Source organism: Schistocerca nitens, chromosome 9, assembly GCF_023898315.1.
Source record: "Schistocerca nitens isolate TAMUIC-IGC-003100 chromosome 9, iqSchNite1.1, whole genome shotgun sequence".
In the NCBI taxonomy this organism is placed as follows: Eukaryota; Metazoa; Arthropoda; class Insecta; order Orthoptera; family Acrididae; genus Schistocerca; species Schistocerca nitens.
In genome coordinates, this window is record NC_064622.1 from 183,663,228 (window position 1) to 183,687,836 (window position 24,609).

At 38.0% G+C, this 24,609-nt stretch overlaps 1 protein-coding gene across 1 annotated transcript in view; it reads left to right on the forward strand.

Moving 5' to 3' along the window:
* The window catches only part of LOC126203522 (LIM domain kinase 1), a 170,525-nt gene extending 155,192 nt beyond the window's left edge, over nucleotides 1-15,333 (forward strand). The window contains exons 13-14 of the mRNA XM_049937846.1: nucleotides 7,979-8,085; nucleotides 15,094-15,333. Of these exons, the coding sequence (XP_049793803.1) occupies nucleotides 7,979-8,085; nucleotides 15,094-15,248 (262 nt within the window). The 3' untranslated portion in view covers nucleotides 15,249-15,333. The remainder of the gene's footprint in view (nucleotides 1-7,978; nucleotides 8,086-15,093) is intronic.
* Nucleotides 15,334-24,609: the final 9,276 nt, after the last annotated feature.

The following is a 24,609-nucleotide window of genomic DNA, read 5'->3' on the forward strand; positions in this document are numbered from 1 at the left end:
CAGGCTGTCAACTGTGCCCTCTTACTGCTAAATCTGAGGGGGGGGGGGGGGGGGTGCTGATGGGAAGTTTGCCTTGAATTTAATTAGCATTGAAGTCAGCCAATCAGGCCAATGCGCGTGCAAATTCAAGTAGACTGCCAGTTACCATTAGTGTCGGCTGTTCTCGTTGCATGGATGATATCACTCTAGGCTGCTCAGCCTTTGGCTCAGGTTCAATCCTTATTACCTCCCCTCATCCAGTTTTTGTATTGTTCCCTTGTTCAGCTTTAGGAAACCAAACAAAGAACACATGTGGTGACACTGTCTCTTGCAGGTGGCTTGAATTGGGGCATGCACAACAGCCTGATTAGCTAACTTTAGTGCTATTTACCTCTGAAACTGTGCTGCATCTGCAGATAATTCTACATCTATGTCTACAAAGGTAGTCTGCAAGCCACTGTACAGTACGTGGTAGAGGGTACTCTGTAAGCATGCTAGGCATTTCCTTTCCTGTTCCACTGGCAAAGAGTAAGGGGGGAAAATCACTGTCTATATGCCTCCATATGAGCCCTAATTTCACAAATCTTATCTTCATGGTCCTTATGCAGAGTGTGTGTTGGATGCAGTAGAATCGTGTTGCAGCTAGCTTTAAATGCTGGTTCTCTAAATTTTCTCAATAGTGTTTCTCAAAAAGAATGTCCCCTTCCATCCAGGGATTCCCACTTGAATTCCCAAAGCATCTCCATAACACTCACATGTTGTTCAAACCTACCGGTACCAAATCTATCAGCCCATATCTGAATTTCTTCAATGTCTTCCTCCAGTCCAACCTGATAAGGATCCCAAACACATGAGCAGTACACACGTCTCCTTTACAGGTAAGCCGTTCCTTTCCTAAAATTCTCCCAATAAACCGAATTCGACCACACACCTTCCCTGCCATAGTTCTCACATGCTTGTTCCATTTCATATCACTTTTCACTGTTACGTCCAGATATTTAAACGACCTGACTGTGTCAAGCAGGACACTATTAATATTGTATCTGAACATTATAGGTTTGTTCTTCCTACTCATCTGCATTAACTTACATTTTTCCACATTTAGAAGTAGCTGCCATTCATTACACCAATTAGTAGCTGATATTCATCACACCAACTAAAAGTTTGTCTAAGTCATCTTGTATCCTTCTACAGTCACTCATCTTTGACACATTACCATACACCACAGTATTGCCAGCAAGCAGCCCCAGATTGCTGCCCACCCTGTTTACCAAATCATTTTTGTATATAGAGAACAGCAGCAGTCCTATCACACTTCCCTGGGACTCTCCTGATCATACCCTTGTCTCTGATGAACATCTGCCATTGAGGACAACATACTGGATTCTGTTGCTTAAGAAGTCTTTCAGCCACTTGCATATCTGTGAATTTATCGCCTATGCTTGTACCTTCGTTAACAGCCTACAGTGGGACACCGTGTCAAATGCTTTTCAGAAATCTAGAAGTATGGTCCTTGCAGTCTGTCAGTCATTTCTGTCCTACACAGGAGGTGCATGCAGTTGTGGGAGGAGGAATGGCTGGCGGTGACAGCCAATAAGCTGTGGTTGGTGAAGTCCACAACCTGGCCTTGGCATTCCTCCTGCCGGTTGCTCTCGGCTGCATACAATCAAATTCAAGAAACAATAATTCCTTTTAAATAATCATAAGTTATTAGGAAAATTTATGTCTGGTAGTGAACAGTGACAGAAAAATTAAGTAGCACTCCCATTTCTGAAGCTGAGTAAGACGACTTGCAGATGTTGCAGTTGGCTATTTGTAGCAGCTTAGCAAGTTCTAAGAGCTCTCACATGACAGGTAGCTGGGATAACACACATACTGGAGGTTGTGAATTTTCCAACCACTGCAAAGAAAAGGGGGGGGGGGGAGATTGGGCATGGCATGGCATGTTGTTGTTGTTTTCAGTCCAGAGACTGCTTTGACACAGCTCTCCATGGTACTCTGCCCTCTGCAAGCTTCATCTCCAAGAAACTATTGTAACCTACATCCTTATGAATCTGCTTAGTGTCTCCTCCTCTTGGTCTCCCTCTATGATTGTTACCGCCACACTTCCGTCGAATACTAAATTGGTGACATCTTGATGACTCAGAATGTCTTACCAACTGACCCCTCCTTCTAGTCAAGTTGTGCCACAAATTCCTCTTCTCCCCAATTCTGTTCAGTACCTCCTCATTAGTTATGTGATCTATCCATCTAATCTTCAGCATTCTTCTATAGCACCACAGTTTGAAAACTTCTATTCTCATTTTGTCTAAACTATTTATCGTTAGATGTTTCACTTCCATACATGGGTACACTCCATACAAATACTTTCAGAAAAGACTTCCTAACACTTAAATCTATACTCGATGTTAACAAATTTCTCTTCTCCAGAAACGCTTTCCTTGCCGTAGCCAGTCTACATTTTATATCCTCTTCGACCATCATCAGTTATTTTGCTCCCCAAATAGCAGAACTCTAGTACTACTTAAAGTGTCTCATTTCCTAATCTAATTTCCTCAGCATCACCTGATTTAATTAGACTACATCCCATTATCCTCTTTGTTGCTTTTGTTGATATTAACCTTATGTTCTTCTTTCAAGACATTGTCCATTCCATTCAGCTGCTCATCCTTTGCTGTCTCTGACAGAATTACAATGTCTTCAGCAAACTTTGAAGTTTTTATTTCTTCTCCATGGATTTTAATTCCTACTCCAAATTTTCCTTCAGTTTCCTTTACTGCTTCTTCAATATTCAGATTGAATAACACTGGGGATAGGCTACAACCCTGTCTCACTCCCTTCCCAGCCACTGCTTCCCTTTCATGCCTGCCGACTCTTATAACTGCCATCTGGTTTCTGACCAAATTGTAAATAGACTTTTACTCCCTGTAGTTTACCCCTGACACTTTCAGAATTCGAAAGAGAGCATTCCCATCAACATTGTCAAAAGCTTTCTCTAAGTCTACAAAAAAAAGCTAGAAATGTAAGATTGCCTTTCCTTAATCTATCTTCTAAGATAAGTCGTAGGATCGGTATTGCCTTGCATGTTCCAACATTGCTACAGAATCTAAACTCGTCTTCCCCGAGGTTGGCTTCTACCAGTTTTTCCATTTGTCTGTAAAGAATTCATGTTAGTATTTTGCTACCATGACTTATTAAACTGATAGTTCAGTAATTTCCACACCTGTCAACAACTGCTTTCTTTGGTATTTGAATTATTGTGTTCTCCTTGAAGTCCGAGAGTATTTCGCGTGTCTCGTACATCTTGCTCATCAGATGGTAAGAGTTTTGTCGTGGCTGCCTCTCCCAAGGCTATCAGTAGTTCTAATGGAATTTCGTCTACTCCTGGGGTTTCAACTTAAGTCTTTCAGTGCTCTGACAAATTCTTCATGCAGTATCGTATCTCCCATTTCGTCTTCATCTATGTCCTCTTCCGCTTTCATAATATTGCCCTCAAGTACGTTGCCCTTGTATAGACCCTCGCTGGTGTTACCTATGATTAAATTATGCTCTGTGCAAAATTCTACTAGGTGGCTTCCTCTTTCATTCCTTTCCCCCAGTCCATATTCACCTTCTCCTTTTCCTTCTCTTCCTTTTCCTACTATCAATTTCCATTCCCTCATGAGTGTTAAATTTTCGGCTCCCTTCACCATCTGAATAATTCGTTTTATCTCATATTTTTCTTCAGTCTTCTCCTTATCTGCGGAGCTATTTGGCATATAAACTTGTACTGCTGTGGACTCTGTGTCTATCTCGGCTACAATAACGTGTTCACTATGCTGTTCATAGTAGTTTATCTGCATTCATATTTTTTTTTTTTACTCATTATTCAACTTACTCCTGCATTACCCCTGTTTGATCCTGTGTTTAAAACCCTGCGTTCACCTGACTAGACGTCCTGTTCCTCCTGCCGACACAGCTGGGTACGTGTGGGGATGGATAGAATAGCGCTGTCTAGTAGAGCATTCTAGGACTAAATGGCAGCCGGAGAAGGCTTTGAGGTGCAGTGGGGGTGGCTGGGTGGAGTGGGGTGGGGTGGGGTGGGTGGGTGGGTGGGGGGAGGAAGAAGGAGAGTGCAGGAAAGGGGAAATTATGGGCAGGTGTATTGGCAGAGGGCAACACACAATGACAGTGAGGGTATGTGGGCATACGAAGTAGGAGGAAGTCTGATGCAGCCACTGAAATAAAGCCTGTTAGGTTCAGCTTCATGTTGTGCCAGTGGGTGGTCCTGTTTGGTGGTGGCTGTTCATCCTGGTGGACAGCAGGTTGGGTTGTTTTGGCCGAAAGCTGATTGCGTAGTGGTCTTTTTGTTCTGCTTGTCTACAACTCAGCGCGTCATCTTTACAATGAGTAGCAGTCTATCCTTTTCATAATAGTGTGGGAATTGTAGATGTGTTAATAATTAGCTTTAACAGCCTCTAAAAGTCTCATTGTGAAAGTCGTGAGAATGATTGTATTCTGATGGTTATCACACTCCCAAGAGACACTTACTATAGCAACAGTTGGAAGTGATCAGAGGCTCTTTTAAATCATCCTCTGCTTGAGGTACTTGAATTCTATCAGTAAATGAGAATTAGTGTCTTGAGCAATTTCATTTGAGGTTTAGAAGTGATCTTTCTTCCAAGGCCATGAGACTACATTGGTGTCATGAAATGGAACATCAAAAAAATTGTCGTGGAGACTGTGGTAGGGCTCAGTACCCACTAACAGTTAATATTGACAAAAATGCTTTTTGTGTTAGTGCTGATTCTGCAGTATCTACATTTACTGTACTGCACGCAAGATGCAATTCCTTTGTTAAAACAGCTAAGCTGAGAGGCTGTGGTCAGTGTATAAAACTACACACACAAAAAAAAAATTTCACATCACCCCGATTCCCAGAACTCCTTAAGATAGAAGTTGACTATGGATATTGTATCACAATCACAGTCCCTTTGATTGTTCAGAGATGTCACTAAACCTGCCCAAAGATATAAACAACCATGCATGAGCAGTGTCTTTGACAGAGGAGGTCCGACAGTCGATCAGTTACAGTCATTCCATCAGAAGGAGGTACACGACTCATGTTATCTGTTGTTCAACCATGCTTAGATGGTCAATACCGCGGTTCGATCGCATCAGCATTGTTACTGGGTACCAGGAAAGGCTCTCAACAAGGGAAGTGTCCAGGTATCTCGGAGTGAACCAAAGTTATGTTGTTCGGACATGGAGGAGATACAGAGAGACAGGAACTGTCGATGACATGCCTTGCTCAGGCCGCCCAAGGGCTGCTACTGCAGTAGATGACCACTACCGACAGATTGTGGCTCGAAGGAACCCTGACAGCAGTGCCATTATGTTGAATAATGCTTTTCGTGCAGCCACAGGATGTGGTTAAGACTCAAACTGTGCGCAATAGGCTGCATGATGCGCAGCTTCACTCCCAACGGCCATGGCGAGGTCCATCTTTGCACCATGAGACCATGCAACTTGGGTCCATCTGTACCAACAACATGCCAAATGGACTGCTGAGGATTGGCATCACATTGTCTTCACTGATGAGTCTCGCACATGCCTTCAACCAGACAATCGTCAGAGATGTGTTTGGAGGCAACTCGGTCAGGCTGACCTCCTTAGACACACTGTCCAGCAAGTGCAGCAAGATGGAGGTTCCCTGCTTTTTTGGGGTGGCATTATGTGGTGCCGACGTACGCTGCTGGTGGTTATGGGAGGGGCCGTAATGGCTGTACGATATGTGAATGCCATACTCCGACTGATGGTGCAACCATATCAGCAGCATATTGGCAAGAAATTTGTCTGCGTGGGCAATAATTCGTGCCCCCATCATGCATATCTTGTGAAGGACTTCCCAGGATAACGACATCGCTCGACTAGAGTGGCCAGCATGTTCTCCAGACATGAACCCCATCCAATGTGCCTGTGATAGATTGAAAAGGGCTGTTTATGGATGACATGACCCACCAGTCTCTCTGGGGGACGTATGCCGAATCACCATTGAGAAGTGGAACAATCTGGAACAACAGTGCCTTGATGAACTTGTGCATACACTGCCACAGCAAATACAGGCATGCATCAATGCAAGAGGACATGCTACTAGATATTAGAGGTACCAATGTGTGCAGCAATCTGGACCAACACCTCTGAAGATCTCGCTGTATGATGGTACAGCACACAATTTATGGTGTTCATGAGCAGTAAAAAGGGCAGAAATGATGTTTATGTTGATCTCTGTTCCTTTTCTGTACAGGTTCTGGAACTCTCAGAACTGAGGTGATGCAAAACTTTTTTTTGATGTGTGTATTTAGTGTTAGCTATAGTGGCTATTCTTCCCAAACCAAGACAATGAAATATATGGAACATGTAATAGTAAGAAACTTCCTGGCAGATTAAAACTGTGTGCCTGACCGAGACTCGAACTCTGGACCTTTGCCTTTCGCGGGCAAGTGCTCTACCATCTGAGCTACCGAAGCACGACTCACGCCCGGTACTCACAGATTTACTTCTGCCAGTATCTCGTCTCCTACCTTCCAAACTTTACAGAAGCTCTCCTGCGAACCTTGCAGAACCAGCACTCCTGAAAGAAAGGATACTGCGGAGACATGGCTTAGCCACAGCCTGGGGGATGTTTCCAGAATGAGATTTTCACTCTGCAGCGGAGTGTGCGCTGATATGAAATCTCATTCTGGAAACATCCCCCAGGCTGTGGCTAATCCATGTCTCTGCAGTATCCTTTCTTTCAGGAGTGCTGGTTCTGCGAGGTTCGCAGGAGAGCTTCTGTAAAGTTTGGAAGGTAGGAGACGAGATACTGGCAGAAGTAAATCTGTGAGTACCGGGCATGAGTCGTGCTTCGGTAGCTCAGATGGTAGAGCACTTGCCCGCGAAAGGCAAAGGTCCCGAGTTCGAGTCTTGGTCGGGCACACAGTTTTAATCTGCCAGGAAGTTTCATATCAGCGCACACTCCGCTGCAGAGTGAAAATCTCATTCATGTAATAGTAAATTATGCCTACTACCTATACAGTATTTTTACAGTCCCAATTTAAATTTTAAAATCACAGCTTCATCATAAGTATTTTGTTGTTCTGCAAGAAACTTCATTGTGATGGTAACATATGACACCATCTACTTAAGTTTTGTTCTCTTCTGTGGGCAGTATTTCCAGTTTGTTTGTTTTAACTGGCAACTGTGTCGAAAGCTGAGGGTCCCTCAAATTAATAGTCATAGTATGAGCTACAGAGCACCACAATTTGTCATGTGATGACAAAAGCATTTGATTATTTCTGACAAATAACATAGTTCTCAAATACAAGTAGCAAATCGTTAGAATTACTGTATTGCTACAAAGTTGGAATCCATATTTTATTTTATTAAATTCCCCCTTCTTTCCTGTTAAAATTATTGTGGTTATATATTTCTATTGGTGCTGTAGACATGTTTTCATGATTCTCTAGGCTAAAACATTAGTTCCACAAAATTTTCTTCAGTGATCTCCATATTGCGTACAAATGTTTTGCAGTTACAAGGAATTCACGTATTTTCTTGGTAGCTCCAAAATTATTTAAATCCCATACTTGAAAACTTTTCCAATGTGATCAGACAGCTTGTTAATGAATAGGAAAAATACGTTCCCATTGCTGTTTTTGTAAAACATGACTGAAATTAAGAATTCATCTCATATTTAACAAGGTGTTTGATATATTTAATTTTGGCAAATCCAAAGTATATTCAACACATATTTTGTAATAAAACACTACTCTACCTGTCTGACTTGTGAGCGAAGTGGCAGTCATGTATCTAAATTTACCCACAGTAATGTTTCTTGAAGGAACAAACTTCCTTTGATGGAAATAACTGTAGGAACATCTATGGAAATACCGCTTCTTAATGTCCTCATACCCTGATAGTATTAGTTGGAGTTTTGAATGTATTATGAGACTGACTTTTTCTTTTTTTTTTTATACAGGCCTCCATTTGAGGTTATGGAGGTTTGGTTGGAAGGACTAGCAATGCACCTTTCAGTAGATAAACCACTGCCAAAGGATCTAGAGTTCGATATATTTAATTATACGGGTAAGTATTTCACGATTTATGTGCTAAGTTGTATTGTAATGTTTTGCCAATTACAGTAACATTATTTTCCTCTGCTAGACTGAAGTAAACAAAGTATTTCTTGTTGTAAACAGTGATCGACATCCTGAAATAGCTTTTGCTGAATGTTATTGGAATGTGAGTGTGAGACGATATGAACTGACTCATTCCACACCATAGTGAGAGGTTGCAGTTGTGATTGCTGAACATGCAAAAAACTAACTAACTAATCTGAGTTCACCAAAATTTTTGCAGCATTGTCCATAAACTTAGTTAAGCCAACATTTGGTCTTCTTTCGTGCCTGTCTGGCCTCAATACCTCTTCTTCTCTTCAGAGAATAGTGATTAATTTTCCCAAGTTACAAATGAATTATTATTTCTGGCAAGAGCTAATAACTGTGGATGCTGAAATAACTATTAATAGTTCATTCGTAAAAGGTAGCTGACTAATCAGGTAAATTTATGAAAGCCTAAGTATTGTGCATATAACATAATGAGTTGAATCTTAATTGAATGTGCATCTTAATACAGAGAAAAATACTACTGATACGGAGTACCATGGTGGTAAACAAAAGTATTATTTTAATTACATATTGTATTGGAAGAGGTTATAGTGCACATGTGTTTGTGTATAGTAGTAGTCTATTATTATTTATACAAAGTAGCTATAAACAACCTGAAAACTTGTAAGGGTGTTGCGTGATAGGTTGTGTTGAGAAATAATTGTTAAGAAAAAAGTTCAGTATGTTGTGCCATTTCTGAGTTAATTAGCATTAAAGTTAAGCTATCGGACAATTATGTGCACCAATTCAAGAGGCCCACCAGGTACAGTTTGAGTCAGTTGTTATCTTGGTGTAGACGGTTGCACAAGAGACTGCTCAACCTTTATCTGTCCAAATTTTGTATCTCTCTCTTGTTTTGTTTTAGAAAGCCAAACAAAGAACACTTGAATTTGCACACACAATGCCCTCATTGGCTATCTTCAATGCCAATTATCTCTGAAATGGCACAGAGTATAAAATTCTTTTCTTAACAATTATTTTTCAGTGCAACCTATCCAGCAACAGTCTTACAAACTTTTTCAGACTGTCTCTCACCAACATTCATTTCTTCGTTAATTTCAAACTGTCTTTTTCTTGCTGCATTGTAATAGTTGTTTAATTTAGTTTCCATACATGTTTCAAATTTTAAAGGCAACTTCTGTAGATGTAATATGAAATACAGCTATGTTTTTACGTACCGATTTGAAACAGTCTATATCATAATTTATATGTCAGTAAAGTATTTCAGTTAGTTCTCTGTCCTGTCAAACTCAAATTTTTTTTTTTTTCTCGTGTGATCATAGGTTAATGGGTGTACTTACACGATACCTTCGAAAAATCAGCACACTCCGCTGCTGGTCTAGTGAATAAATCAGAAATTCCATTCTAGAATGGGGCATGGAAGAACAACACATAATAAATCTCTATATGACCTAATTACTGATTTTCTCATTGTGGCCATTTTGCATTGGATATTAAGCAGGAAGTAATACATTGCCTGACTCTTCTTATAGAGGCGATTTAAATCACCTCTCTGAGTGTTTGTTGCTGAAGTTTGTTGAGAATCTCTCTAAAAGAGAATCTCTGTAATGCTCTCACATATGCTAAACAATCCCATGACAAAATGTGGCCCTGATCTTCTCTTCTTTGTGGGGCTATTCATAAGTATCTCCCGGGCTTCAGAAGATGACTGTGCGAAAACTATAACTTAAAGAAAAATGGAAGTAGATCCATGGATAGAACATATCTTAAAGTATTGTTTCGTAATACATGTCGTGGCATTGTTGCAGAGTGCGCCACTAGGGGGCAGGCATATTGGAACGTTTTGAAAAATTATCCGCTCTGTATTGTTACATCAGATTAGTTAGTGCCTGTAGATGGGCCATCTGTGAACAAATTTTCAAAGTGTACTGCTGGCATTGGACCTTCCTGCCACAGCAGCAGTGATTTCACTGAATTGCCTGCATATATTGACATTTACCATGTCACAAATGATGCCCATAAAGCGCTAAAACTTGGAACGAATCTCTGTCCACAGGTAGTGTTTATTTTCTGTATGTCTTGTAGTTTCCACACCATCTTCTGTAACCCCAGCGGTACTTTTGGATAACTCTGTGTTAATCCGACCTGGTAAATGTCCCAACCTAAGGAACAATGCTGAATTATTGGTCTTAAAAGTGTTATGTAAGCCACTTCTTTCATGAATGAATTAAATTTCCCTAAAATTCTTCTAAAGAAATAGGTAGATTGATCTGGATGGTTACTTCAAGGTATTTTATAGTTGTTGCTGTTTCCTGTGAGTTATCACAACTCGAGTAATTGAACAGTATTGAATATCTTCATCTTTTTAGGTGTAATATTTATGTACTTTCAGGGTCAACTGTCAGTCCTTGCACCAATCATCTTACGTTTTGCAAAAGTCTTTAGGCATTGCAGCCTCTGTATAGACTGCAGCATCGTCTCTGAACAACCTTTTAGAAATGGCTGCGTATATTCTGTTTTCTCAGTGAGCTACTCAATGGATTAAACAAAATATTTCAAACACTAGGCATCCTTTTTTTTTATGTAATTAGGATGTTTCATTTTGTTGACCACAGAATATTGCTCAGAAGTTGGACCATTGTGGAATATGGGGAGTAGATCACAATTGGTTCACCTCTTTAAGGACAGACAGCAAAAGGTCATTCTCCACAGTGTTGAGAACAGCTATGGGGTGGGGGTCCGAGTGGGGCATGGTTAATTGGGGGTGCTTCAGGGGTCGGTGCAGGGGCCACTCGTGGTCTTTATTTATATAAATGATGAGCCTCATAGTTTTACAGGTTATTCTAAAATATTTCTGTTTGCTGATGACACTAGCTTGGTAGCAAAGGGTGTTGTGCGCGATGTTGGCACTGTTTAAAATAGTTCAGTTCAAGATAAAAGTTCATGTCTTGTTGAAAATAAACTAACACAAAATCACAGTAAATCTCAGTTTTTGCAGTTTCTAATATACAATTCAACAAAACCTGACATTTTGGTGTTGCAGAATGGGCATATGATTAGTGAAACTGAACAGTTAAAATTCCTGTTTGTTCAGATACATAGTGAACTATCATGGAAAGCCTACATTCAGGACATTGTTCAAAGACTTTATGCTACCATTTTTACTATTAGAATGCTATCTGAAGTAAGTGGTAGTTTGACAAGAAAAGTACTGTACTTTGCTTATTTTCATTTGCTTATGATGTATGATATTATATTTTGGGGTAAATTCCCATTCCCAAAAGATAGTTTTGGCTCAGAAACGGGTGGTTTGGGCAATAAGTGCTGTGAATTCGGGCCTCTTGTTGACTCCTGTTCATTAATCTGGGTCTTTTGACATTGGCCTATACATATACACACACCTAAATTAGCAGCTTTCACTCAGTTAATACAAGGTAGAAATCCAGTCTTTATCAGGGTTGTACCTCCCTGGCTGTCATGCAGAAAGATACAAAATATTCTGCTGCAACCATTTTCAATAAGCTAGCACAAGAATTCAAAAATCTTAGCAGTAATCCATGCACTTTCAAATGTAAACTGAAGAGTTTCATCATGAGTCACTCCTTCTCTTCTGTAGGAGTTCCTTGATTAAGCTGTTTCCTATGTCATATTGTTGTTTGTGTATATATAACATTATAGATTGTTGTCTTTTTAGGATTCAGAAACATTTTATTTTATCTGTTATTACTTTCTTGTTGCAGTTTCACGTACTGACACATTCCATGGCCATTTAGATTTGCTCCTCAATTTGGTCATACAGAACTAGACATGTAAAATAACAGAATAAAAATAAACACTCTTGAGCTGCTCCCAAAATTTACTCTTGTGTGTGTCTCTGTTTCATCCTATTACAGACACAGTTCGGTCTGCAAAGACGACCTGAATCCAGTCACAAATATTATCGTATACTTCATAAGGTCATATTTTGTTCACAATACAGCGGTGCAGAACTGTACTGAATGCCTTCCGTAAATCAAGGAGCACGACACCAACCTGGACACTTTGACTACATTGCTCAGAGTTTCGCAAACTCTGTTGATATTTATAGAGGAGATCCTTAGTCTCCAAACGTGAGAGATAATAAAGTAATTTACATATTTCTTCAATAGATTGACACCCATGACATGCAGTGAGGTGACAAGTCGTGGGACAGCGATATGCGTATATACAGATGATATTGGTCTTGCGTACTCGAGGTATAAAAGGGCAGTGAATCGGCAGAGCTTTCATTTGTACTCATGTGAACAGGTTTCCGATGTGATTATGCCCTAACAATGGGAATTCACAGACTTTGTATGCAGAATGGTAGCTGGAGCTAGATGAATGGGACATTTTATTTTGAAAATCGTTAGGCAGTTAACAACTGAGAGCAGCAGTGTATGCATAGAGTTGTCAGTGCTGACAGACAAGTGACACTGTGAAATAACGGCAGAAATTAATGAGGGACGTATGATGAACAGATCCGTTACTACACTGCATTGAAATTGTGTGCTTACGGGCAATGGCGTCAGATGACTGACGCGAGCGCCTTCGTTAACAGCAAGACACCACCTGCAATGCCTCTCCTGGGCTTTTGACCATATTGGTTGGACCATAGACGACTGGAAAACCATGGCCAGGTCAGTGGAGTCCTGATTTCAGTTGGTAATAGCTGATGCCTCCTACTGTTCAATCTGTACATCGAAGAAGCAATGATGGAAATAAAAGAAAGGTTCAAGAGTGGAATTAAAATGCAAGGTTAAAGAATATCAATGACAAGATTTTCTGATGACATTGCTATCCTGAGTGAAAATGAAGATGACTTAAATGATCTGCTGAATGAGAAATGAGAACAGTTAGAAAATTAACATCAGGATTGATGGTCACAAAGTAGATGAAGTTAAGGAATTCTACTACCTAGGCAGCAAAATAACCAATGAGGGACGGAGCAAGGAGGACATTAAAAGCAAGACTAGCACTGGGAAAAAGGACATTCCTGGCCAAGAGAATTCTGCAGGTATCAAACATAGGCCTTAATTTGAGCAAGAAATTTCTGAGACTGTATGTCTGGAACACAGCACTTTATGGTGGAGAAACATGGACTGGGGGAAAATCGGAACAGAAGAGAATCAAAGCATTAGATGTGGTGCTACAGATGAATGTTGAAAATTAGGTGGACTGATAAGGTAAGGAATGAGGACGTTCTGCGCAGAATCTGAAAGGAATATGTGGAAAACATTGACGAGGAGAAGGGACTGGATGATAAGGGGGAGGTGCTGTTGTAAGAGATTTGTCCAGTGGGAGTGGTGTTGGAGGAGACTTGTCATTTCAGTGTTTAACTTTTTCAATGTGGATTAAATTATGTTGTTTGTAGTGTACCTAGGTAAATTTTGCATCTAAGACAATCCCAGAGGATGAGCCGAACAAGTTAGTTTTATGTTAAATTAGCTGCATTACATGGCTTCCATGGGGAGAGGTCTGTGGGATGTGAGAAATGGTGAATAACCATAGTGGTAGGACCATGAGATTGATATGGAATGGCTGAACTTAGTATGGTGTATTGAACTCCTTATGGCCCCATCCCATTTAGACTTCTGAAGCCATTACTCTTCATTATAATTCTCAGATTGTCTCAGTTAGTGTACTACACACTTCTATCCTGAGGAGAAGAAATTAAGGAGTTTGAAGTATCTTGCTCTCTTTGTGTTGATGTAGACTCTGCTTCACTATGCAATGTCACTAAAGTGTTTTGACAAAGTTTTTGCACAATAAAGTTGCCAGCATGCAAGATAACTGATCATGTCAGTGACATAAGGGTACATGAGATTCAGCATTTGTTCCACAGCACGACAGAATCAATGGGTGGTAAAAGATGAAAACATAATTGCATGTCAAAAGGATTTGGACATAACATTTTAAAATCTTCTGTTGTTAATTGTGAATAGTTAGTTTCCCCAGAAATTTCATAATCATTAATACAGAATAATGCCACTATGAAAATGTAAACAAAGTCCCGCAAGTTTGAAGGAGGCAGTGATAAGCTTTGAAAGAAGCTGCAGCACAGGCCGTTGATGGTGATACTTTGAATATCTGGACAAGTGGTTGCCAAATTTTTTTTCCTCAAGAGCCAATACTGACACTGTGGAGCTGCATCCATACCAATATTATTAATAATTGGTAACCTATGTAAATTAGCATGTTGTGAGGCCCCAATAGAGGTGGTAGCTATAATAATACACTATAAGCTTGATTCACATGTCTTTAAAGTTTGTATACAGTATTTTCATGAATATGTATGTGCCAGAAAAGTAGTAGTTGTGATGGAAAAGTTGATCATGAAGGTACCCAAAACGCCATTTTATCTCAGAAATACTACATATATCTAGTGCAAGATGCCAGAGGTGTCTTTTCACAAAAATTGTATTGGACTGTGTGATTCTTAAGTTTCTTGTTATTATAACAACTAGAGTTTCAAAGGTGATCTCCCAGCACAATAATTCATCTTACTTCATATTCGTGTTAAATCCCACTGAACGGCTGCGTGCTTAAGCGGGTGCTTGCTTCACGTGCAAGTGGGCCCGGGTTTGATTCCCAGCTGGGTTTGAGATTTTCTCTGCTCTTGGACTGGGTGTTGTGTTGTCCTCATCATAATTTCATCACCACCAGCATGCAAATCGCCCAATGTGGCGTTGACTGAAATAAGACTTGCACTTGGTTATCGAACTTCCCGGGATACGCCTCTTGGCCAACAATTCCATACGCTCATTTCATTTCCCACTGAACATCCAACTCCACTGAAAAATCAACCCTGATTCTGTGATTTGCAAAGATGAGTTGCCTTGTGTATTTGTACTGTGCCATTATAACTTTAATGTAATTTGTAAATTATATTTTATGACAACAAGCATACCTGTAAGCACTACAGTTTTGCCAATTAAATTTTTATTAGGTCGGAGTCCTAGCTCGTCTGAGTCAACAACACCGGAAGCACTGACCCCATCAGCAAATCAGCCTCCACTTCAACCCATAGAGGAGGGCCGTTGCCAGATACCGCTTCCAACACCAGTGCGCTCACCTTCACCTGTAGAGAGTACAGCATTGTGAGGGGCAGTTCTACGTTATTGCCTGAATCCGATACAGTATTCTCACTCTGTGTTTGTCTAAGTGGTGCATTTTTTCCCTGCCGTAAAGTGGCTGCTGTTTCTCAGCAAAGTCATGAAAGCTTTAAAGTATAATATTAAATTTTTTGACGTAGATTCTTGTTGCATCTCATAGAGAATCTATAAACTGTTAGTAAACTGTTTCAGAATTGCAGCCTGGCATTTGGCTGTATTTGTTAAATCATACTTGTATTATCCTTACAAGTAAGAGATTCCTCTTTTTGGATGGTACTTCCATAATTTCCTTGCCTTTTGAAATATTCTGAAAAGCAATAAGACTGATTTGCTATTTTTACCTGCAAGCAGTTTTAGAATGGCATTTGCTATATCTTTTTGTAGCTGGTTTTGACAACAATATAAAATGTTGAGAGGAATAATTTTCTATGTAGGCATAAATCATTGTAGAATGGCATTTTTATATATATCATTCCAAAATTTTTTTTAGAAAACAAAATTTTATGGCTTTTCTACTACTGTTATTACTAATATTACCAGCATGGGTAATATCCTTCTACCAACATAACATGTTGTATGTTGATCCATAACAGGTCATGGCTACTTTTAGGATGTTTAAAAAATCGGGAACATTTGAATGTTTAAGTGATCTGATTATATCTATAATAGCTAGCATGTTTTTCTGTGCTAGAGTACATTTTAAAACATTTCATCATTTCGGTTCTGTGATAAAGTTTGTAAAATAATGGATGAATTAATACATGCAACAACAGCCTCTCATATGAACTATTAGCCAAAGTTTGATCATTTTTGTCAGTCTGAAGAATTCTTTCTTTATAATGTAATTATACAGCAGATATGTTTGTAGTTTATACTGTTCTGATACGTCTGTTGTTCTTACTAGTCTTGTGCATTAGATTACATAACTCCTTGTGCTGTTTAAAGCTGATTCTTTAATTTCTTGTGCCATTGAGGCACCAATGCAAATTTTATTTTGTGCTCTATAAGGAGCTCGTGTGACATGCCCCAAGTTAACTTATTTTCATTGAGTTCTTTGCACTTCATTGAGTTCTTTGCACTTCATTCTTAGCTGACATTAGTTTTATTTTCAGAACTTATATGGTGTCTAAATGTTTGTGTCCTGCAGATGTGTGTGGGTGTTTTTTTTTTTAAATGCCAGGTTAATCATTACGTGTATGGGTATTATTTTGAATTTTGTCTCATACTTACACATCACTTTACACTACTTCATGAAGCCAGCTGTCTGCTGCTCTTGTCCAAGAAGTAATTTCATGTTGTCTTTCATTGTATAATAGCTCAATCTCCTGTGTTTGCAACCATTGTGGTCCTTCTCAATTTCTGTATAAGGTGCAAGATGGTGATTTCAACTATCAGATGAAGACTGTTGCTTTGAAATGTCATTTTGGTTTTGCTAGTTTAGCAAATGCCTACATACACTTCAGTATTTCTCCAGCAGCTATAGACTTCAATTGGAAACTGTAATTCAGAGGAGGGGATGATGGTTATTCCATTGTACAATATGACTTATCATAAGGAATTTGTACATTAAAGGAAACTGATGTGTAGATAAATTAATCATGGATGAAAAAAGGATATGTATGTGATTGCAAAAAGAAAGTGTGTTAGAACAGATCATTTTGAAAAGAAATAGGTAATGATCCAACCTCAAGATTTAATTATCATCTATACTTGAAGTACTATTATACTAAATGCTTCTGTATAATTAGACACGTAAATTTCTAAGGAAACTCCTTGAAGATCTTAAGGCATTTATACTTCATTTACATTAACACGAGAGTATTGTTGATGGTCTGTAGTGATTAAAAAATCTAAGTAGTATATAAAATTTAAATAGCAACTGTCCAGAATTGAATCACATATCGGATCTGCCAGATAGTAGCAGATTCTTTGACAGTTCTCCAAACCATACATTTTTTGGGCAGCTTTTGGGTCCTCTTTATTCAGAAACAGTATCATATGAAAATGAGACCTCATACAATCACAGAGTTCATTCAAACCATCTGTGTTCATTGACAGGAAGACAATTTTCATGACATTATTTGCAGAAGGTTACAGTTTCTTGAAGTTTTTTTGTTATGAGCTAATAAAAACAGTAATGGAATTTTAAAAATTTATGCTGTCTGAGTAACAATAGGTTTTCTTCCCCTCCTTTTTCCCCTTTCTTTGTACCTATCTTACAGTAAACAGCAGTCTGTGCAAAGGGTTCTCAGATATCTTGAAACAAATTGCAAGCTTCATTTAGGGCTACAGCTGGTTTACTAGCTTGAATATTGCGCATGTGAGTAGTGTATTGTCTCCAATAGAGCAGTAGCATTCTGTAGTTGTAGGAAACTGATGCATAGCAAATTATTACTTTACACGTTGTGTTAAGATAGTTATGGAGCACAGTCCTATATGGCCTTACCTGTTAGCACTCTCCATCCCCCTCCCCCTCTCCCCCCCTTTCCCTCCCTCTCCCCAGTGATCAATATTCTGTCTCCTCCCTCCTTACTCTCACTTCTTGCATTGAGCACATCTCCTTTATTAACCTATCTTTTCAGTCTGCACCAACATCTTTTAAAGTTATCAGGAGTATGCTACAATTCACTCTGTCAGATGCCTTCTCCTGGTCGATAAAACAAATATGTCCCTCCTTGTTCATTTCTCATTCTTTCTCCAATTATCCTCAGACAACATGTGGCATCTCTTGTTCCTTTGCCCTTTTTTAACCCGAACTTGTTTTACCCAGTATGTTCCTCAATTTTGATTCAAATTCTCCTCAGTGTCAAATTCATTACAACCTTTGTAATATTATATACATAAATGTATTGTGGTACAATAGTGTCCATTTTCCAGTTACATAATATTATGTTTACAAAAGCATTTCGAACTTTGTGCCTGTCCTGTTTATTTCCAACATCCTGAAAGTGCATCTGTTTTCTAGATTGCTTCTTTTCATCTGTGCTATACGATCAAAAAATGGCATTCATTAGTCTGTTTCCAGTATTCAGACTGATTTCTGATAGGAACTGTGTGTGGATTTCCTGTTCCTGTTTCTATTGCTATATAATTATTTACATGCCACTGTGGCACAAGACGTCTGTTAAACGCTATTCCAACAAAGCTTCTGATAGCCAGTCTGTGAGTGAAGAATTGAAGGGAGTATTGAAGACACTCATTATTCCTTAAAACACCAGAAAATTATTTATTTCATGATGTGATGTAATTGTATGTAAATTGTGCCTTGTACACACGAATGATTTCATGTAGAACTGTTGTATCTTTCTGTTGTCCATAACCTGAATTTTATTTCCTACTTCTGAGATTATCCATGAAATTAACAAAAAATTTTCCTTTCACGTGTTCTGTAGGCAGTTCTATTTTTTTTAAAATTACATATTTGAACCAGAAAGTGAATATGTAGCATCACAAGAGAAGTGGATTTAAAAAAATTGAAGTTCGCCTTACAGTTGAAGTGTTGAGTAGTCATTAGATACATACAAAAATCACAAATGTTGCTAAACTGTTTGACAGCAACCTTTCTCAGAGCTAATAAATACAGAACCGACACTCACACTTCACTTCATTCACTCACTCACTCACTCACTCACTCACTCACTCATTCATTCACTTGGGTTATTTCCCAGCCGACTTGATTGTACCAGAGCTGTGACTCAACCAGGCTGTGTTGGTAAAATGCGGTTGGCCAGGATAATGTAATATAATGTGTGTGTGTGTGTGTGTGTGTGTGTGTGTGTGTGTGTGTGTGTGTGTGTGTGTGGGTGGGTGGGTGGGGGGGGGGGGGTGTGAAAGAGGTGACGGCACATGCATTTGTTTTATTTATCAGTATTAGTTAGCTCAGGAGGAGAATAGTGTCCAAAAGTTTAGGAAAATTTTCACGCTTGTTGAGCATTTCAATATTCTTTTGTTGAGTATGTCGACTTTCATACTTTAGATTTCCAAGTGATTTCCATAGAATGTTTTATAAAAACATAGTAAATTTTTCTGTATGAGTGTTTCTTAATACAGGAATGTCACTTATCATATTTTCTCCAGATCTGACAAGAGGCCAGCTTGAATCAAATTTGATGATCTTGTGCCATTTCTCCACAAACCATTCCCATTGTTGTTACTCTGGGAACGTGTACTCCAAATTTGGTGCACTACTCAAATCTGGTACAATGATGCATGGAGTGTGCATAAACACCCACACAGGTCTTCATCTCCAGCATTGCTGCCCCCACCTTGAAGACTTGCAGCGTCCCTCGGTATACTCGCTACATACTAAATACATAATGAAACTGCACAAACGTTGTGCTCTCTTAAATATCAAATTATTATATCCAACAGTGGAAGGTTCATTTTGGAATGTCAACAATATTAGGAAACGGAGAGATTGCTACTCACTGCAAAGATGAAACTTTGAGTTGTAAAGAGACAAAACAAAACTACTTACTGCCGAGAGCTTTTTGTTGTGCCTGTCTGCAACTTGACATGTCATCTTTATGGTGAGTAGCAATCAGCCCTTTCCCTAAAATCATTGTGTTGTATACGTCTGTATCTACGTCTATACTCAGCAAGCCACACTTCCGGTGTGTGGTAGAGGGTATTTTGTACCACTGTCACTTTCCATTTTCCTGTTTCAGTCGCGTGTGGTTCATGTTTTTTGAGAGATATACATAGGATCAGAAACATTTGTCAGCAAGGTAGATGTAGGATTGCGCTTTACTTTTCCCGTGTGATATGTAATACCACACCATTCAACACCTCAGCTATAAAGCTAGTGATTACTTTTAGGCTTTAAGTTATTTGTATTCCACTTCGGTCTTGCTGTTATCAGATTCAGATATCAATAAATGACGTGACATGGGACGAGGTGGCAATAAGTTTCATTGGTCATTTGAAACTAGGCTCTTTTGATAATTTAATGATTTGTGGTGCTGGAAATGTCATGAGGCAGTTTACGGGGCACCATAGCTAATGCCATAAATTTTGATCAGATCAGAGTATTCACTAACTCCTGTATTTTGAATGCTACTTCTATCACTTGTTTTAATTTTAGTTTGGAAAGTAACATAAAATCTAACATTAACGTATATTGGATATTTGAATCATACATTAGATAGCAAGTGCTATTTGTCTCTTGGCTACACATGACAATAATTGCATGCACTGTGCTACATTGATAGAGAATTATGGGCTTAGCTGTAGGTAACCATTTACCTGGATCTCTGACTTGTTCTCTGGAAATTTCCACTTCTGAGAAGTGCAAAATATGATGACACTGTGTATATATTGTTCAGCTACAGTAGCTGCCATGTCTGTTCTGACAATGACTTCAGATAACTGACTCAACTTATTTAAAACTTCTTGTGCTCCTAGAAAACAATCCTCCCACTCTTAGTGACCTACTCCATGCCAGCCAGTAAAATGTTTTGAGTTCCTCACTGATGGCATTCTGTTCACTGAGGGTAAGATAAGTCAAGAATATAAAATTGGAATAATATATAATAAATTTACAAAAACTTACTTAAATTAATTCATGTAAATATTAGTGTGATATATTATTTGGTATACGTTTAGAATCTTGTATAAACTAAATAAAAGAAATTGATCATAGGTTTCAATAAACATGAAAAGTACCAGTGTGTGGAAATTGTTAGAATACTATATGTTCTGTTTCTCTGTGACAGAACTCCCATATGGATATCTGCCTTGGCAAAGCTATTGAAAATGCTTCATTTATTGAGAGTTAGTAGTGAGAGAACATTAACCTTTTGCCGCTCTGCCATTAAACGTGTTAAACAGCTGCCCCGTCTTTGATAGAAACAGAAAATTTGTAATGAGCTCTGTTGAATACTATCTACAAACAGAAAGTCTAGAATAATGTTTATCTTTTCTCCTTAGTCTGCTGTTGCCTAAAACTATTTTATGAGGCTTAAAATTATTGTGACTTTCATATTTTAGATGGTATATATGAATACAGCCAAGTATTGTTATAACGTAATGGTTGGGTCATTTAGCAGCGAATAGGTGGTAAAAAAATTCAACAAACTTGAAATAGGGAAGTAGGCTGTAATGATAAATTGTATCACATACACTGCCAAGCACAGTATTTTTTTTTCCAGAGGAATGAAAATGTCTGTCTTTTGCATCTGTAAGGAATCTCAATGTGTGAACATCAAACTCTGATGCTGTGTTGTTAATAACAGTTGGTGCAACTTCCTTGAAAGTAACATAAGTTCCTATGTTTGTTTTCTATATAATATGCTTACTTCAGTAACAGTTTCAATTAATTACAGTGGACAGTAGCCATGACCTGTTTCATAATTTTCATTTTTGTGACTGTGAAGACCTATAACCAGTTACAGGTCTAGAATTTTGTGAATACTCAGTGTTTTCTAGTACCAGCAGGTAATTTGCCATTATTATTTTCAGAAAATGATAGGTGGAACATATTGTGATGTTTTTTTGTGAATATTCACTGTATATATTTGTACATAATGTGACGTGTGTGTGTGTGTGTGTGTGTGTGTGTGTGTGTGTGTGTGTGTGTGTGTGTGTGTTTTACTTGTGCTATGTAAGGTATTGCAATTATGATGCATTTTGTTGTTTGGTGATGACAATTTTAACGTACTCTCATCAATATTATCTGTAATACTAGACAAAACAAATTTTCCTAAAGGAGAAAATTATGTTGTTTGAAAATAGTGTTTTGTTATGTCTAGTGAGATTGTAAATATATTTCAGCAAGCATGGTACATGTGTTTGCAAAATTCTAGAAAATGAAACAATAATGGTTATATTGTGAGATACCTTTAACTTGTTAAGAAATGATTCCATCACCATTGGCCCAGTCATTGGTCATTGTGACTTGGCAGTGTTTCAAAATTTGCTTATCTTGTAAGGTGACAACTTCATTACTCTATTGTCTTTGGGATGTTGCTGACTTTTGTCTTGTAATTTTAACATTTTCACCTGCTTATAAATGTAAAACATTTGCAAACAAAAGGAATGAATTTCTTTTTCGTGCTAGTTAGATAAGATTGAAATACTGTACTTAACAAAGAGGCAAAAGTAATAGCTGCGAATTTTTAGAAAAGTGTAATATGTGGTGCGGTGTATGTATGCCTTTCTTGCCAGTACCATAACCCGCAGTGCTCTGTATTGTAAGAGAGAAAATAAGCTGTTGTGTTATTGTAGTGTATACATGCAGTGATGATGCTCATTAAGTGTCATTCCTGCAAATTTGAATAAAAACTTTCGTGTCTGAAAGGTAGCTGACATTTTAAGTAGTACAGTAATCAGAGTGACATTATTTTGAAGAGTTCCTTACACATAAATAAGCATTGTAGTTCTGATACAGAAATTATGCACACGTTTTCTGAAGAAGGTAATAATTATAGAAGTAGCAATCCCAAATATATTTGCGTCACTGAAAATGTTAGTTTTCTCATACATGACAACAAGATATGCAAAATGTATGTTAAAGGTGGAGAGGGAATCATTTCTTTTATAGAAAGGTCTTTGACTGCCTAAAAAACTCAATTTTACTTATAAATGAGTAGATGAAAATTCAACCATCCCTCTGCCCCCTCCGTTATATCCTGCTTGCAGTTTTGGAGTATGCAGTTAGCAAAGAAATCGAAGGCAATATGTTGTTCCCTTGGATGTTGTTGTAAATAAACAACCATTCAAAGCAAATTTTGTGCAAAATAATCCTTTCTGTCTGTAAAGTATGAGTATTACCTACCATAAAGTCAAGAGCCAAAATCGTGTTATGGTATAACTGTAAAACTGATAAACCAAGACCTAGATATATCACGAAATGTGACTCACTACAGTTCCTTAATGTAAGAAGCATTGTGCTTGAAAATGAGTACTACTATTTTGTTAAAATAAGTGAGATTGATGATATATTGTCTGTTCTATATTACAAAGGCCATGTCTTCGAGCTGCCGTGTCATATGCATGTTGCTGTAGTGTTCAGTACTGTCATATATTGATCTGATTATTATTTTTGTTTTCATTCTGTGCACATGTAGAATCTCAGTTCAGTCTCATTAAATGGAAGGACGATGTGTAAGTTTTGATGTTTGTACATGCTTCAGTACTTTATATTGTTTAAAAGAGAACATGTACTGAAAAGTAAAAGTGATTCTTGGCGTCATTAGCGTATCACATAATCCTCAAAAAGCATAGCTCTTACTTTAAACTTAGAAAAATTCAGGCTAGAAACTATATTATATTTTGACAATCTGAGTGTTATAAATGCTCAAACTGAAAGCTGTGAAGAAAGTTTAATATTTTTTTTTTAATTTCTTTCTTTCATATTAATTAAAAATTACCAAAGGTAAAGATATTTTATAATTCTGATCATTTTGAGGAGTTACTGAAGTATGTTCTAAATCAGGTAATAAACAGGTTATTTTTAAGATAAAATGATGTAATGAATTTATAGTCTTGTCTGTTGTGAAATAGGCATCAACAGCAGCTTATTGGCAATGTAGTCTATAGTTCTACATGTTAATATATTCAGCTGTGCCAAGGTTTTAGTGCAATTTACAATGTGCAATTTAATATTTTATAATTAATTTTCCTGTATATTCCTTTGCCGGAAGACAGTACTACAATCATATGCTTTTGTCAGTTGAAGAAGGAATTTGAAATACATTCCATAATATTTGACCATCATATATATATATACTATCTAAGTACCTTTGTTTAAAAATTGTGAATAATAATATGAAATAAATTTTGGTTTCATATAATTTTCTCTGCTTTTAAATTAATTCTCATGTAGTGATGGGAGTTAGTGTGAACTTGCCACTTTCATTGCATGGGAAATCAAAGTAAATGTGAGATGTGTACAGATATTATTACTATTTTTTTTTTTTCTGATGACTGTTCAGTGAATTACCATTCATTTCGAATGTTAACATATCCCAGTGTGTGTTCAGTACGAACAGAGCCCAATATGCTTTCCCTTTTCCACACCTTACTATGCTGGTATTTGAATTTGTTTTCCATTCACTTCTTTGTGGATACTGCAATAGTACAGTGAATGTAAAGATAACAGAGAAGGAAAAATATATTACTTTAGCTGACAAGTGTTGTTGACAGTTAAGATCTGTCAGATATATAGAATTTATGGCATGAACTGAAGGTATTCTCTCTCTTTTTTTAGAGTGAAAAAATCTTGTTTCCTACACCTTCATGGTGACCAGTCCACAGGTGTAGTGTTAAACCAATAATGCACAGAGTTAGAAAGCTATTCTTGGAACCACAGAAGATGGGTCTGCAATGTTGACAACGCAGTGTTCCCCCTT